Source organism: Anolis sagrei, chromosome 2, assembly GCF_037176765.1.
Source record: "Anolis sagrei isolate rAnoSag1 chromosome 2, rAnoSag1.mat, whole genome shotgun sequence".
In the NCBI taxonomy this organism is placed as follows: domain Eukaryota; kingdom Metazoa; phylum Chordata; class Lepidosauria; order Squamata; family Dactyloidae; genus Anolis; species Anolis sagrei.
The window spans coordinates 198,966,930-198,983,286 of record NC_090022.1 but is presented as its reverse complement, the minus strand read 5'-3'; the positions used below and the strand labels follow the sequence as shown (position 1 = coordinate 198,983,286).

The window sequence follows — 16,357 nt, the reverse complement described above, 5'->3', positions numbered from 1 at the left end:
CAAATGGATTCAATTTGTTCTATGACCGGGCTCTAATACAGATTAATAGCATATAAGTTACGAACTTGGTCACAGAATGAATTAAGTTAATATATCACTGTAGTCCTTTTTCATATAGAATAATGACCACTTTCATCTCATCATACATTATTCAGAACATATTGTATTAAGAATGTCCCAATTCAGGTAAATTTGGATAATTCCAAGAACATTTTGTGAATATCCTAAAAGTCAAGCATATATGGCAGAGAACAATTTGGACTTACTTGCAGACTTATTATTGGTAGACCCCAACTCAGATTCCCACATGCTATTTTGCCTGTCAAAATTTCATTAGTACTGTATGAAAGTTAAAGTAACTGCAGTTGTACTGTCACCATATATTAAATTTACTCATCAAACATTTTAGTTGCTTTGACAACAAATCATATTTAACACAAACAATATAATACCGTTTTGCACAGAGTATAGAAACACTGGTAACAAATGACATTTCACTTTTTTACCTTAAGAGAGTCCATTCGAACAAATATATCAGTTTCCTTCTTAACTGGGGGTTCTGGAGATACATCTGTTTTACTTTTGGAAGTACCTAAAAGAAGATAACAAATAAAGATTGTGGATATAACATCCAGAAAAGAAGGGGGCGGGGGAGAAGAAAAGAGATACATGGTTCATTTTCTGTCTTTCTCTAACAACTGTTTTTAGGTGAAAAGAAAAAAGAGGGGGAAAACAAAAAATAATATGTAATATCCAATAGAAGGAATGTAGAGGTGTTGAAGAAATTTGTCTGAGAATGTGTCTCTTCTCTGCATCCACTTTCATAACATTATGTAACATGTTTTTTTGTTCCTGAGTGATAAATGTCATTTCCTAATTGGTTCTATCATAAAAACTGCAAAATCTTTGCTTTTGCTGGACATCCTGTAGCACATTTTTCTATAGTTTTTCAATGAATATCTCATTAAAAAAACGATAGCAAAATATATATAGCAAGATATAGCAATAAACATCTCATTGAGTTGCAACCAATTTAACATAGTTTGTGGAAGCCACAAAACCAAAATTTCTGGAGTATTAACAACTACTTTCAAAGTAAGTAGCAAATAACACTTTCAAACCAGGAACATTATTTTTTTCAAATTTTGTACATAGTGTTAGTAGTCAGAAAGATGGAAACAGAAGAACCATTCAGCTAAATTCTTAAATTTCAAGATAAATTTACTTTGCTGCTACAAGAGATTAAAAATAATTGCGGAAAAGTAACCTGACTGCACCAGATCCTTACCTGACCTATCACCAAAACTTTTTTCAGAGTGATTGTGTGCAAGTGCAAATCCATATGTGAGCCACAGAGAATTACTTATTCACTTTTACATTTATATGTGTTCATCTTCCCAGATGATATGTAAATTCCCTATAGGACAGTTCAAACATTGCTTCAAATAAAGGCAATAGCTAAAACTGATATGGTTAAAAGATGTGTCTGAAAAGTCCCTAAGGACTTTACTTCACTTGCTTTATTGCTACTCATTAACAAACAGATTGCCTACCCATAACGTTTTTTCTTCAAATGATCATCTGTGCTTTCACAGAGATGGGTTTTTCTGTCTAAGAAGAGATCTTTTTCAGAAAGTTTTGGAGCTATATAGCCTTGGCCAAACAAAACAAAATAAACAAACCAACAATTCCTCCTCACATCACATATGCTTCAGCCCACCAGTCTACTCTCCCCTCAGTTTTGAGTCAGCTTGATGATCAAGACTGGAACCTGAAAGCAAGAACGTATTTCCAAGTTTTTCACCCATTAGTGAAGACTGAGAATATGGGGTCACAAAATCTTTATCCACTTCAATTTCCTCTTAGAGATTTTGGAAGAAATATAAACAGATCTCATCCCTCATCTATGAGCCAATGAAACCTCATGCTAGAAAACTGAAAGTTATTTTCCACGATGATAAAATATGCTCACCCACTCAGTTGTGGAGCAAAAACCTCTGATCTTTGTGTTATATCTGTGCTTGCCACAATATTAAAAACTAGCAACAACTAATGTTTTTGCTTTTATTGTACCTATTTATCTCTTTTTTCTTGATGAGCAGAAGCTCCTGTGATTGGTAACTCACATTATTGGTAATCTATGGCTTCACCCACTGCCCTCCTGATATGTATTTTATATAATTTTTTAGATTCGTTTAATTTACATCTTGACTTTTCCCTGAGAAGGAATCAAAGATGATTTATTTTAAAAGGTTACCAAAAGAAAGGATTAGAACTGCTGTGACTCTTGAGCTGCTCAGATGTAATAATAATAATAATAATAATAATAATAATAATAATAAAACAACTTTATTTCTAGACCACACTTCTCTCTCAAAAGGGACTCAGGGCAGTTTACGGCACCAAAACAGGCAAACATTCAGTGCCTTACAAAGTAAACAAACAACATCAGGAATAATACAAAATAATACACAATAATAACAGTAAACTTATAGTGAAAGAATTAAACATTGAAATGGGGAACAAACCAATTAAGACAATAAACTAGGATGTGTAAACATTAATCATATATTACTAAAAACAGTTAAACATGAATTGAATATGAAATGGCTAACACAAGTATTTATTAAAATGTATCACAGCCATCATATAGTGCACATGGGTTCTTCAGCATTCCAGTGGAGTAGTATCTTAGAACTCCTCCTCTCTATATGCTAAAATACATTAGTGCGGCTTCAAAAGTTTCTTAAAGGAGAAGAGAGTGGGGGCCGTTTTAATTTCATTAGGGAGGGAGTTCCAGAGACAGGGTGCAATCACGGAGAAGGCCCCCTCTCTCATTCCCAGCAATCGAGCTTGAGACGAGGGTGGGACCAAGAGTGGGGCCTCCTCCGCTGACCGCAGTGCATGAGATGGCCTATATAGGGAGATGTGATTGAACAAGTACCCTGGACGACCAGCACGGTGTATTTAGCCTGGAACTAGTGGAGCTGTCACAGAATTGGGAGTCATCCTCTCACGATAAGGCACTCCAGATGGCAGTCTAGCCACTGATCTCTGCACTAATTGCAGCTTCTGAACTGTCTTCAAAAGCAGCTCCATGTAGAGAGCATTGCAGTAGTCCAACGGGATGTGACTAAGGCATGGGCCACCATGGCCAAGTCAGGCATCTCAAGGTATGGGTGCAGCTGGCGCACAAATTTTAACTGTGAGACGGCACTCCTGGCCACCACCAACACCTGGGATTCCAGGGTCAGCAATGAATTCAGGATTACTCCCAGACTGTGAACCTGTGTCTTGGGGAATGCAACTCCATCCAACACAGGCTTAAGTCCCAGACTCTGATCAGCCTTACAACTGACCAGGAGTACCTCTGTCTTGTCTGGATTTAGCTTCAGCCTGTTGGTCCTCATCCAGTCCATTACTGCTGACAGACACCAATTCAGGACCATAATGGCATCCTTGGCATTTGGTGGAAAGGAATGATAGCATTAATAACCTTTTCATGATAAATATGGAGATGGCAAGTGGCCTGAACAATCTTCTCCCATTGAAACCATTAACTATAAGGGTTTGGGGTGGACATATATACTACTGCACTATAACATACTTACTTTTGGATTTCTTTGACGCAGCACCTTTTTTAGCAGGAGGTGGAGACTTAATTTCAACAGGTGGCTTTTCTGCCATCTCTGCAGCTAGCCTAAGTGCTTCTAGTTCCTTAGCCATTTTTAATTCCTGATATTTGGCTTCTTCCCTTACTACCCACTCTTCAATGGAACTGGCCACCAATTCCAGATAATTTCTGGAAAAACAAATTTTATTAATAATAACAGATGAGTCAAAACAATTTTTAAAATATTTTGTTAGGTTTTGTATGAGTTTGTATTACAAAATATGTATGCACTATTAATTTTGTAAAGCATATAAAAAGCAATGAAGATAAAAGTAAAATCTAGAGAAATAGCTACAATGGCTGACAAAATGATTCACTTTTAGGAATTTCCGAGTTAATCATCTGAGGTGTTATCTACACCAGAAACAAAAACTATAGCTAACTTTATTGTGGTGCTGTATGAACATACAGTGTACAACCATTTTAACAGTGAAAGCACTATTTTCGTCTTTAATTGTGTTTTTGAAAAACTTCATTTCTCACCTTGCAGTTTCCAAAAAGAGGGCAAATTGCACACATGCTGTAACAGTAATTCTTTAACTAGTTATTTGTCAGTTCACCCATGTGCCTGTGCAGCACATCATTCAGTACCTTCTCTAGAGAGTTACACAAGCTTTTTGGCAGTAGCCCCAGCTATCCCCAGTCATCATATGTAAGGGACTTCCCACCGAACCCATCAGTTCCAAGGATGCAGATGCAGCCATACAAGGACAGGCAGGACATGACAAGAGGAGGATGGGCAGGACTGTGAGAGTTGTGAATTGAAGAATAGTTAATAGATATTCAACCTCACTTTGTAGCTTGCAATATGGGCAATCACCTTCAATCAAATTAAATAAGGCACATTATAAGTTGCAAAGGCACTGGAATGTTACCAATATCTTCAAGATATAGCAGAGCAAAGAACTGATCTCAAAAACAATACCAGCCTCAGATTGGGAATTCACTTTATAATGAATCATGTGTTAGTGGCCGAATCAAGCAGTTGCTTGTCCTCAAGTGGCACCCTAGTCCAGAAAATAGACAACACAGTCTGTGTGGAATGGCCCAGAATTTGAGCTGGAGGGTTTTTTCAGGCCAATTCATAGTTGATGCTATTCATTTAAAAATATGATATGGTGAAACAAGCAGTCCAGTTTTCATTAAGAAGTAGCAACAAAATCTGAAAGGTAGAAGTCCTAAGGCTGTAGAATGTCAAGGCTATATGGACATTGAGATGCTAATGCTAGTGAACTCGATGGAGGAGCATAGCTTCCCAACTGGCCTCATTCACGAGGCCTTCAAAATCTCTCTCTCAGGGCTTAGTTGGGGAGCTGGCGTTCATCCGTCAGGCCGAGACTGGCGAGTTCACTAGCTTTGGTCTGATGGAGGGATACCGCTTCTACTTGCCCAATGGTCATTCTGAGGAAGGCAGCAGAATGGTCGACAACAAATCTTTTTTCTGCAATGTGCATCTTCAAAATCGAGGTGCGCATTACAATCTATGGTGTGTTACACTCAAGTAAATACGACAGTTCCAATGAGAATCAAAACTGGGCACTGTGTAAAAAAACTAGAATGGACATCTTAAGAACTTTCCATTGAGTATAGTACAGGGTTAGTCAAAATGCATAGGCCAATAAGCCATTCAATTGGCTTATTGGCCTATGCATTTTGACTAACCCTGTATTTCATAGCTATGGTTCTATAATACCTGCAGATATTGCTAGAGGAATCGTTTACCTGAATCCAACATCAGAATGCAAAGCAACATTCCAGGACTCCTTGAACTGACAACGCTGGTTCATGGGATTATGAATAACTATCAACAAAGAATTATCTTGTGTGTGATAGTAAGTATCAATGCACCTGTAATGCTCAGTTGCATCATGAAAAACCTGAAAATTGAACAAAAATGAATAAATTCATTTTTTTAAAAATACATGGGATGCTTACAAACTGAAATACATTCTGCAGCTAAGCAACTATACTGTCTTTTTTCCTTCCAATATTTTCTCTGGTTGGAATTGCCCATAAACTTCCATGAATAAAGCAAATCAAGTAAATAGTAAAAGGGAATAACAGGCATAGAGGTACAGTTTCATCTTTACAATTCACCACATGAAGGTAACAATTTGGGCCAGATTATCCACAGTAACAATGGTGCAACTGGAGAAAGGCTCAAATAAAGACTGGGAAAATATAGCTAGATTCCTCTTTTTTAGAAGTCACTTCTTGAACCTCTTGAATCCCCCATTATTGACCAGTGACTATAAATACTCAAATTTCTTCCTTCATGTCTAGTTGACTACTGATCATGCCTACATTTTCAAACAAAAATCCTGATGTACCTTGCTAATAATTTCCTATTTCAAAAGGCTGAGGAAGGCACAAGGGGATCAGCAATCCAGGGCATGATCCTACTAGTAGGGAGAAGTTGGAATCAAAATAGTTGATATTTTAGATCAGAGGTTCCCAAACATATTTGGTCAAATGCTCCCTTTTCAGAAAAAAAATATACTTGGCATCTCCAGCTGGAAAAAAAATACTGGAGGAGGAGAGAGAAGGAGGAAAGCAAAGCAAAGCAGAAGCAAAGAAGAAGGAAAGGAGATGAAAAGGAAAGGAGATGAAAAGGAAGGACGAGACAGGGAGAAAGAAAAGGAGGAAAGGAAGGGAGGAAGAGAAAGAAGAGATGAAAGCAAGGTGTGCAGCAGCCCCTCTGACACCTGGACAATACCAAGTGTATATTCTACTTGTTAAAATAAAACTTAGAAATAGTAATCATATGCTTGGTACAACCAAAGTGCAATTATGCTATTTTTAAATATTTCATTCAGAGAACTGAATAATTCAGGGACATGCTGGTGGTAATATTGCATTTTAGGATCCAAAACATGTTTGCTGACTTCTTTAGAACACTAAACTTCTGCTTCCAATAGGTAGTCACAGAGGATCTCGAAACTCTCTTTATTTAACTACTCATCTCATGTGTCTGCTTTCTACATCAAAATGATGATGGTAAAAGGCGTAATGGCAGCCATGGTGATATCAAAGATGAAGAGAAATATCAATCCTGTTTATTTTTCTTTTGTGATTGGAAGAAAAAAAATAAGACTTTAAAGCAACACCGAAGTACAAATAGTTTTAAAATATTACTTAGGTAGCCATCTAAATAAAAAATACAAAATAACAGACCAAAATACCTTGAAGAGAAGATGTGGTTGAAAATGTTCTGCAAAACTCCATTCTTTTAAACACCGCTGCTGAGTCTTTTGTATGGCTGTTAATTCTGCCTCCAGATTTACCTTGTGAAACATTTAGTGGTATATAATATTAGTTACATTTGCCTAAAGTTTGAGACAAAAGAAGCCAAATAAAGGAGGCAACAGGTCTTTTGGTTGGTTGGAAAAAGTGTACTCATTATGTTCAATGCATTGGCATGGATGGGAATACGCTTACAATTCTTAAAACATGATGCTAGATTTCTGGGACAATATCATACCAATATGTCCACAGTTTGATTTGAAAATTCACTGCCATAAAGGGACAGAATTCTAGCAGTCAGCTTCTAAGCTACATAATAGTATCCATCTACAAGTATGTGTGTGTATGTGTATATATATGTATTTGTGTATGTGTGTGTGTGTATAATGTATACAGGTAAAGATCAGCAGACTCTATTTTCAAGTTATTTCTTACCTTGTTTTCAAGAGGATTTGTTTGGCCATTTCCATGTTCATTAGGAAACCAATCTGGAAAACATGTATTTATATACACAGACACTTTTCAGACACTTTAAATACCTGCATAAATTGCTTAACTTGGCTGTTTCTATTCTTAAGTGCTTCATAAATAGCCCCTAAATATAACTAAAGCATTGCCTTTTCCCTTTCTTTTGGCATTCTATTTTTGTTATGTGTATTTAGGCACTATTACATGGAGATATAACAACAACAACAACAATAACAACAACAACAACAACAACTTTACATTTATATCCCACCATCATCTCCCCAAAGGGACTTGAGGTCTATTGTCTCACTTTATATTCGGACCAAGACTAAGACATACCTATAAATATTCCCAGTGATCCTGCTTCAATACCCTTTTTGTATTCTTAGACTTCATTATTCTGAATTATTTTTTATAAATGCTTGCACATGGTTCTATCTTTTCTTCCAAATAGCGCATATCTGTATTGTTTCAACCTCTTTTTTTGACAAATATACAATAGCCACCTTAGTGTTACCACCTGTCAAGTGTGATGTCAGAGAGCAGAAACACCAGCAGTGTTGTTGATTCAGTGAAAGGGAAGAAAACAGAATGCAAAGGAGGCCCATGTCTGAAATTCTGAAAAACCACTCTTACAGGTGATTCTCTAAAATGTCTTTCTGAGCATGTGCTTTCACTGTCCAGTGTGTGTCACATATTCAGTAATAATTCAGAAAACTACATGCTTTAATGCCAACACATATAAAAGTACTTTACCTGATCTGTTCAAAGTATTTTGTTCTAAAACCTTTTCTCCAGTTATGTCTTGCCTCAGTTGCTTAGCAAACCTAGCAGGATTATCCCATGGAATATAAGACACCTCATAATCACCACCAAGCATTGTATTAGGGCATTCTAATTGTCCAGAGTCATCAACCCTGGACAACTTCAGACTTTCAAATGTAAACACTTTAAAAGCTCGTTCTACTTCAGCCCAATTCATGTGTTCTGCAGGAAAATCAAGGTACAAAATGAAAATCTGATTAACTTTGCTTAACATTTCTGCCAAAATATATAAAAAAAATCACAAGATAAGGAAAGTTACAAAGAATGCTGATTTGTTCTCATATAGTAATATACTCCTTATTTTTACCATTCTGCTTATCAGTATCTTTTGAACGGCACTGGAAGCTTTCGTGTCAGCCCCTCCCCATCAATTACAGACAGGGTCCACCGCCCTGGCCATTTCCCCATTCCAGAGGGCAGCCAGAGCTTTGACAGAATCGCCTGTCTAAATTCCCAAGGACCTTCAGGAATCCATCTGGATCTATAAGCCTCCTGGGGTGGAGGAGATTTAATCGGTCCCCCACCCCTGAGGAGATTTGGAGTCCCAGCAAGTCTAAACCTGATCAGGTAGTAATTGGTCCATGACAACAGAACCGTGACAAGTTTCTCCACACCACAATAACATCGGTGGTGGCACAAGAATGAGTGACTGTCCCTATACTAAGCAATGTATTGGGACTTGCAGAAAATCATCTACAAAGAAAATTAGGAGGTGAATAAGTTTACCACTGGTACAATAGTGCATTAGCTCATGAATCCTGGCAAGGCGTTTCGTATTATTTCCAGGTGGTGGCAGAGGAAATTTAAGAAGATCCATCAATGGTAGCTTCTCCATCATTTCAGCTTCAATCTTTATTGGGTCTAAACCATCTTGTACCTAAAGTGAAAAGAAGCAAATCAAACACAAGCTTATGTCAATTGTATTATTAAGCTATCCTGTAATTTTGTTTAAGTTTAGAAAAAGCAAATTTAATTCAGAACTGGGTCTCTGAACTTTTGAGTGGAGCCACACTTCTTTAAAAATGATTCATAGTGAAATCTTTCAAATGCTGATGCTATTGCTCAGGTCCATGCTATTTGGCAAATCTCACCTCCTTGTATGAACCTGCCCAAGTCCTGAAATAATCAAGAGAAGCCCATCTCTCAGTTCCACCACCATCGTAAACACTGTTGATGGGAATGCAACAGAAGGCCTTCCTGATGGTTGCCCTTCGACTCTGGAATTCCCTGCCTAGGACAGCCACAAGGTATTCCTTACATAAAGGTAAATAGCAGTTGCTAGTTCATCTTTACTTCTCAGAACACAAATAGGAACCCTCAGAAATCTCCTTAATTTCAATCTGCTTTCTTTCCTTATTTCCTACCTTCAAAGCCATGCTATGTGTTTACTGTTAATTTCTAAATTCTATCATCATTATCACCACCAACACAGAATCATTATTATTACTACATTTCCTCTCTTAAATTACAGGTTTTTATATGGCTTGTAGATAGGTTGAGGGTCATTTCACAGAGAGGGAAAAACACCAATGCCACTTCAGGGGGCCAGTCGCTCCACTGCTACTGCCATTTTCCTGCCCAGGCAATCAAAAAGACCAGATGCAGCACCATGGCGAAGAGAGCAGAAGGAGTCAATATGTCATTTAGATATCCTCCCTTATCTTTCACCACCCCACTTAGAAAAGGGAATGGTTACCTTTTAAAGAGTTAAGACATAGTATTCACTTTTAAGTCGACCCAGTTTCTAGACCTATACAGGAGTATAGGGTAATAATGATCTTAGTAATGGGGAGGGGAGCTAAACAGAATTGTACTGCTTTGTACCTTTAGAAAATGCAGTTTTTGAGCCAAAGTATCATGATAATTCAGTAGAAGAGGACATCTGAGAGCCATCATTTCTTCATTTTCAGGATATAAAGAATTGTACAGATTCTGTTAATAAAAGGAAAAAATCGTTTTAAATAGTATAGACTAAATTATTATGAATGTAAAATTCATAGTAGGGAATACAAACCATTTTCTCAATCTCTGGAAGGGCGAGCGAAGGCAAAATTGAAGCAATATGACTTGCGACAGTATGATCCAGCCCATCTTCACGTGGCTCTTGAATCACCAAACTTGGTGGTGTAAGGTTTTCTTCTGATGCAATGATCTAGTACAAGAAAACACACTACTTTCATTATACTTTTGCTCAAGTATACGTGCACATTTAATTGGGAAAATTAAAGATATTAAAACAATGCAAACTGCAGCAGCAATGTCATCTACTACTTAATAGCCTACTCAGATACTGTTTTTATTGCATTTGCCTTTGTGGAACCTCTTTATAGGAGGGAAAACTGCCCTCCTATATTCCATATAAACTACTTGTTTTACAATGGCTGCCTGGCAGATTTTTCCAATAGTGCATTGCTACTGAATACTCATAGTAAGAGCAGCAATCTAAAAGAAATTTTACTTAATGGGCAAGGAGAATATACCCTGTAAAAGTTTTCAAATCTTTTTGTCATGGCAAATAACTAGAAAAATAGAAACATGCTACCAGATCGATGAAATATGTGTTTAATATATATCAACAGTTCATGTCATTCTCTTTCTTAGGATATGTTGAATTGAGGAAAAGGGAAGGCAACGGCACTCTTTCAAATTTGTTAACAATAACATAAAGGTGCATTAATAAGTTAATTAAATTAGATCAATACAAAATTCTATGCCATTGTTAAACAGAACACCTCTCATGAACAGTGACTGAAGAAAATAAACAATTCTATCTTTATCAAATGTTATAATAGAGAAATCTGTCCACAACCTTTTTTTTTCCTGTAGATAAGTTTTTTTTAGCGTTTTCCAGTATTTGGGATTTTTGCAGCAGGCAGTTCTACAGTAATACAACCTTTATGTGTTCCAATAAACTTTATTTGTACCCCGCTACTATCTCTCCAAGGGACTCGGTGCAGCTTACATGAGGCCGAGCCCACAATACATCAATACAAGCAATAACAACAATAAAAACAATTAAAATAAAGCTCATAAACAAAAAAGCAATAAACAATGACAGTAATACAGCACACATTTAAAATCTATGGCTGGGCCAAATGTAATTAAAGTTTAAAAAATAATGGTAGGCATGAACAAGATAGGAGAGATGGGTGATAAATGATAAAAGGAAACAGGCTCATACAGCATCGAATTCAGGTATACCTCAGTTAACAAACTGATTCTGGGCATTATAGAACATTTGACAGTAAAGGGAAAAATAATGTTGAATGAATAGGGATAGAAGCCTATGGGCCCTTCCAGAAAGGGCAGAAATCTGGGAGGAAATGGGTTATTTTAATCCACTTCCTCCTAAGTTTGTGTTCCCACCCCCAACCCAAGCCCTGGGCTTTCCTTCAAGGGATAACATCCATCCTCCCCCCCACTTCAGTCCTCCATCCCCCCCCCCCCTCCCGATCTTCGGGCTGTCCTCTCAACATTATGCCGGGAGGAGGGCGAGACAGGCAATGGCCAAGAGTGCTCCGGAGGACTCTCAGAAGCTGTGTGCCTTCCTCGAGCTGTCCTCTTGGCATAAGGATGAGATCACTTGCACCGCCCTTATGCCAGGAGGAGGGCAAGACATACAGTAGCTGAGAGCACTTGAGAGGGCTGTCAGCTGCTGCGTGCCTTCCTCTCCCATCCTTTCTGGATAAGGACGCGGAGGGCCATAGTGTCCTTATGCTGAGAGGACAGGGAAAATGAAAAGGGCCTGAGGTCAGTGCCCAGGGGGCTGCATCTGGCCCCTGGGCGTTGGTTTGCCCATGCCTGGCTTAGGGAGTGATTTGGGGAACTGGGTATGTTTAGCTTCAAGAAAAGAATGCTGACAGTTAGCCATGTTTAAATATTTGAAAGGAGGACATAGAGGAGGGAGCGAACTTGTTATCTGCTGCTCTAGAGAATAGGACATGGAGTAATGGATTCAAATGGTAGGAGAAGTTATTCCACTTCAGCATTAGGAAGAACTTCCCAATAGTAAGAGCTGTTCAACAGTGGAATACACTGCCTCAGAGTGTGGTGTGGTGTAGTTGCCTTCTCTTGGGCTTTTTAAGAAGAACCTGGATGGCCAACTGTTTGGGAATGCTTTAATTTTATTTTCCTTCCTGATGGGGGGTTGAACTGGACAGTCCATGTGATCTCTTATAACTCTATGATTCTAGTTAAAGATGATACAGGTTGCTATGAATTCTCCTTATGGGCATCTCGATGGCCATAGGATGCAATTTACTAAATAACAGATGCCTCACATCCAATCCAATGCAATGTAATGAAGAGGAGCCCTCCGGTATTGCTAGGACTTTGCTTTTCCTGAAGTATTGCTGTAGCTATCAATGCATACAACAAACAGGTTAAAGGGCTACCAAAGTATTTGCCCATTTCCCATACCAAAATTCCAATATGTAAGAATGTTTTCAATGGAGTGTTATAGGTAATTTTGACTATCTGATTCAATCTCAATCATGATTTGGGTACTGAGGTGGCCAGAGGCTGATGGCAGGTGATCCTGGGCATATTCCATATTACCTAACTAGCAAGAGCCCCGCTCCCTCAGTGTAAAAAGATAGGGGTGAAGAAACACGCGTGCTTCACATCCATCTATATCTCAGTAACACAGAGTTACATCATCCAAAAGACAAATATATGATAACTACAGGAAAACCTTTAACAATTAGGAGCCAGTTTCTTTTCTATTCCTGGGTAAAAGGAAGATTTTGCTTACCTGCTGTAGCATGCAATCCAATATTAATGCAACAGAAACAACTTCTTCAGGAACTGGACTAAGAAGATCATTGTAATATCTCATATCCACATCTGTAATTAAAAAGTAATATTTTTATCAAAATAAAACTCTTTAAATAGAAATACTGGTACATGTCAATTTCATATAGTGTTAACTGCACCACCTGAACTGTTTTGATCACTAGTACTTTGGAGGGAGAAGAAGCTGATTACTATGATGAAGTAATCCAATCCCACCCCCCATGACCACCTGAAAAAAATTGCTGAAGTTTGATTTCCAAATTAACATTTCCCTTGTCTGTGTTCAAATTAAGTCTTTCATGATGGATGTGTAAAAGTTTGTGAGTAGTACTCTGCTTCGTGCCTTAGTTGGGAGGTGTTAGCTGGCCCTGACCGATTCTTGTCTGGAATACACCCTTTTTTGGTGTTGTTCTTTATTTACTGGCCTGATTTTGGAATTTTTTAGCACGAATACTCAATATGCTAAGTTTGGTCCAGATCTATCATTGTTTGAGTCTACAGTGCTCTCTAGATGTAGGTGAACTACAACTCCAAAACTCAAGGTCAATGCCCATCAAACCCTTTCAGTATATTCTGTTGGTCATGGGAGTTAGGTGTTCCAAGTTTGGTTTAGTTCCTTCGTTGGTGGAATTCAGAATGCTCTTTGATTGTAGGTGAACTATAAATCCCAGCAACTACAACTCCCAAATGACAAAAACCAATCTCCCACAACCCCTCAGTATTAAATCGGGTATTTGTGCCAAATTTGGTTCAGTGAATGAAAATACCTCCTGCATATCAGATATTTACATTATCATTCACAACAGTAGCAAAATTACAGTTATGGAGTAGCAATGAAAATAATTTTATGGCTGGGGGTCACCACAACATGAAGAACTGTATTAAGGGGTTGCGGCATTAGAAAGGTTGAGAACGACTGGCTTACTCCAACATGAAGATCCCCCAATCTCTAAATTATGGTGCTCCATATGTTCATGTTATTAAAAAGGGGAGAGGAATCAGAAACTGTTCATAATATATTAAAAATCAGAACACATCCAAACCAACACATTCCAGTTTGTCTTCTGCCTACCCTAGGTGCTAAAGGCCAAAGTTCATCACGCACCACCATCTACATATTATTCTGCCTTGATAAGTGAGGTTTACAGTTGCAGAGGTCCCTGCATCCATATTATCAATAACAAATAAGATAAACATAAGAAACAAGAAAGCCATTAAACCAATGTTAGAAGCTGCAATGATTTCTAAATAGTTATGTTGCATTTCAAAGTAAATTAACACCCAAATGTCAAAGTTCAGATTTTATCAAGGTTATTTCAAATGCTGTTCCTGTCTTCCAATGTGGTAGCTATAAATACCACAAGTAAATTTTGCTAGACAATAAGCAGCCTACCTGTAGTTAATACCGGTGCTGCAACAGGCTCTTCAACAGCATGTTTTTTCTTTCCAGGAGTAGCTGGAACAACAATTGGTATCTAGGATAAGGAAAACAAGGATTAAAAATCAGCTCCCCTACAGATTTTTTTCATGGGTTTGTCATGGCTCTTCAATTAGTGGAATTTTGATGTTGCTATCAATGTGGGCAAGATGGCTCACAAAAACTTTGTGTTGGCTGCAAAAGTAGATTTGAGCATCTTGTCTTTTATTTCTAAACAAAGCCATTCTAAACAAAGTCATTTTATGAGTTAAATCTCTGAATCAGTTTTGAATCTATTTCACTTGATTTTTTGATAATTTCTGTAATTGCAAGAAATATGTTTGGGTACAATAGTGAGAACTAGTTTGTAACTGGCTATCCTACCCTGAGAAAATCAGTTATTGTAAGGATCATGAAGACTTTGTTCTCTAAACTTTGCAGCACATGTTTAATAGGTTTTACTCATTAACTTTTCTGTCTATTCATGTAGAGCTAAAAGCTGTATAAATTTCTGAATTCCTTGAATAAAATGTGTCTATTTTGACCAGTACTGTGATTAGACTGGAATGAAAAACAGTTTTGGGCTGATGGACCTATTGCAAAGTATACCTGTGTGTTTGTACCCTTCCTAATTTGATTCAAGGCCTCAAATCCATCTGTGTGCTCACTCAGGAGAAAGCTGTAGGCCAATATCTTAACTCAACCCAAAGATTTACAATCTTTATTTTTGAAGCATTCTTTCATCTTCTGGCCAAATACATTAACTACAAACTCTGAAATTTGGAGTCCCCTCCAAACCTGGTTTACCAAATTTTTACAATATTTTCCCATAAAAGCCTCCTCTATACTGCCATATAAGATCCAGATAATCTGCTTTGAACTGGATCATCTGGTAGTGTGGCCTCATATAATCCAGTTCAAAGCAGATAATGTGGATTATCTACTTTGATAATCTGGATTATATGACAGTGTAGAAAATGCCCTGGGGCCCTTCCACAAAGCCCTGTATCCCAGAATATCAAGGCAGAAAAACCCACAATATCTGCTTTGAACTGGGTTATCTGAGTCCTCACTGCTATATATTCCAGTTCAAAAAAGATAATGTGGTATTTTATTCAGTTGTGCGGAAAGGGCCTAAGACTTCCATTACTCAGTTTTGGAGGCCTTGCAAAACAGAGATTGGGTTACAAAACAAGTGCAAAAGTTTCATATAGGTTTGCAACAAATCAGACAAGGTTTGTTTTCAGGGTGTTAAGTGAGAAACTTAAGCTGATGTGTTTAATTTTAGCAGGTATTGTAAAACATGAGGGTTTGTGACAAAACGATTGCAAAACTCTGACATATATTTGGAGGGGATTCTAAGTTTGAGGATTTCCAGCCAACAAAGCTCTCCTGGCCATATATTTTGTATTGGGGAGGATGCCATGGAGGAGTATCAATTACTTTATGCTGACCCTAGGTGGCCTGCTTATTTAACAGAACTGCAAAACTGCCTAATGAATCAGAGAGATTAAATATTTCTAATGATTTTACAGAGAGCAATAAAAATATCATGGTGGCTCTAACCACCCACAATACGAACCAAAACTTTTCAAAGGTTCTACTTTAAATGCAACTTGGACAGATGTTTGTCTTAACATATTATTTATTTTTGCCTCTGCATGCAAATGCTTAAACATTTTCAAATACTGCAAAAAGGCCCGGCATGTGCTGGTAGCTGGAGTGCCCATTACCTAACCCACCTAGCACCCCCCACCACCAATATTTGTAACTTGGTGTCATACATAAGTCAAATGTTTGAAACTTGTAAACAATCTGTAATGACTTGCAATGCATGCTCTGCATGGTAACTGATGCAAAGAGGTACTTTCAATGGGATGTTTTATAGCATTTGTGTGTGTATGGGTACATATACTGCTTAGTATGAATACAATATC

The 16,357-nt window shown here is 37.8% G+C and overlaps 1 protein-coding gene across 1 annotated transcript in view; it reads right to left on the bottom strand.

Moving 5' to 3' along the window:
* Window positions 1–16,357, bottom strand: part of SPAG17 (sperm associated antigen 17) — an 86,185-nt gene that overhangs the window by 47,403 nt on the left and 22,425 nt on the right. The window contains exons 10-20 of the mRNA XM_067464341.1: window positions 14,397–14,478; window positions 12,963–13,054; window positions 10,224–10,361; window positions 10,034–10,141; window positions 8,936–9,086; window positions 8,141–8,371; window positions 7,352–7,404; window positions 6,856–6,957; window positions 5,396–5,550; window positions 3,612–3,802; window positions 507–592 (exon numbers count right to left, since the gene is read on the bottom strand). Of these exons, the coding sequence (XP_067320442.1) occupies window positions 507–592; window positions 3,612–3,802; window positions 5,396–5,550; window positions 6,856–6,957; window positions 7,352–7,404; window positions 8,141–8,371; window positions 8,936–9,086; window positions 10,034–10,141; window positions 10,224–10,361; window positions 12,963–13,054; window positions 14,397–14,478 (1,389 nt within the window). The remainder of the gene's footprint in view (window positions 1–506; window positions 593–3,611; window positions 3,803–5,395; window positions 5,551–6,855; window positions 6,958–7,351; window positions 7,405–8,140; window positions 8,372–8,935; window positions 9,087–10,033; window positions 10,142–10,223; window positions 10,362–12,962; window positions 13,055–14,396; window positions 14,479–16,357) is intronic.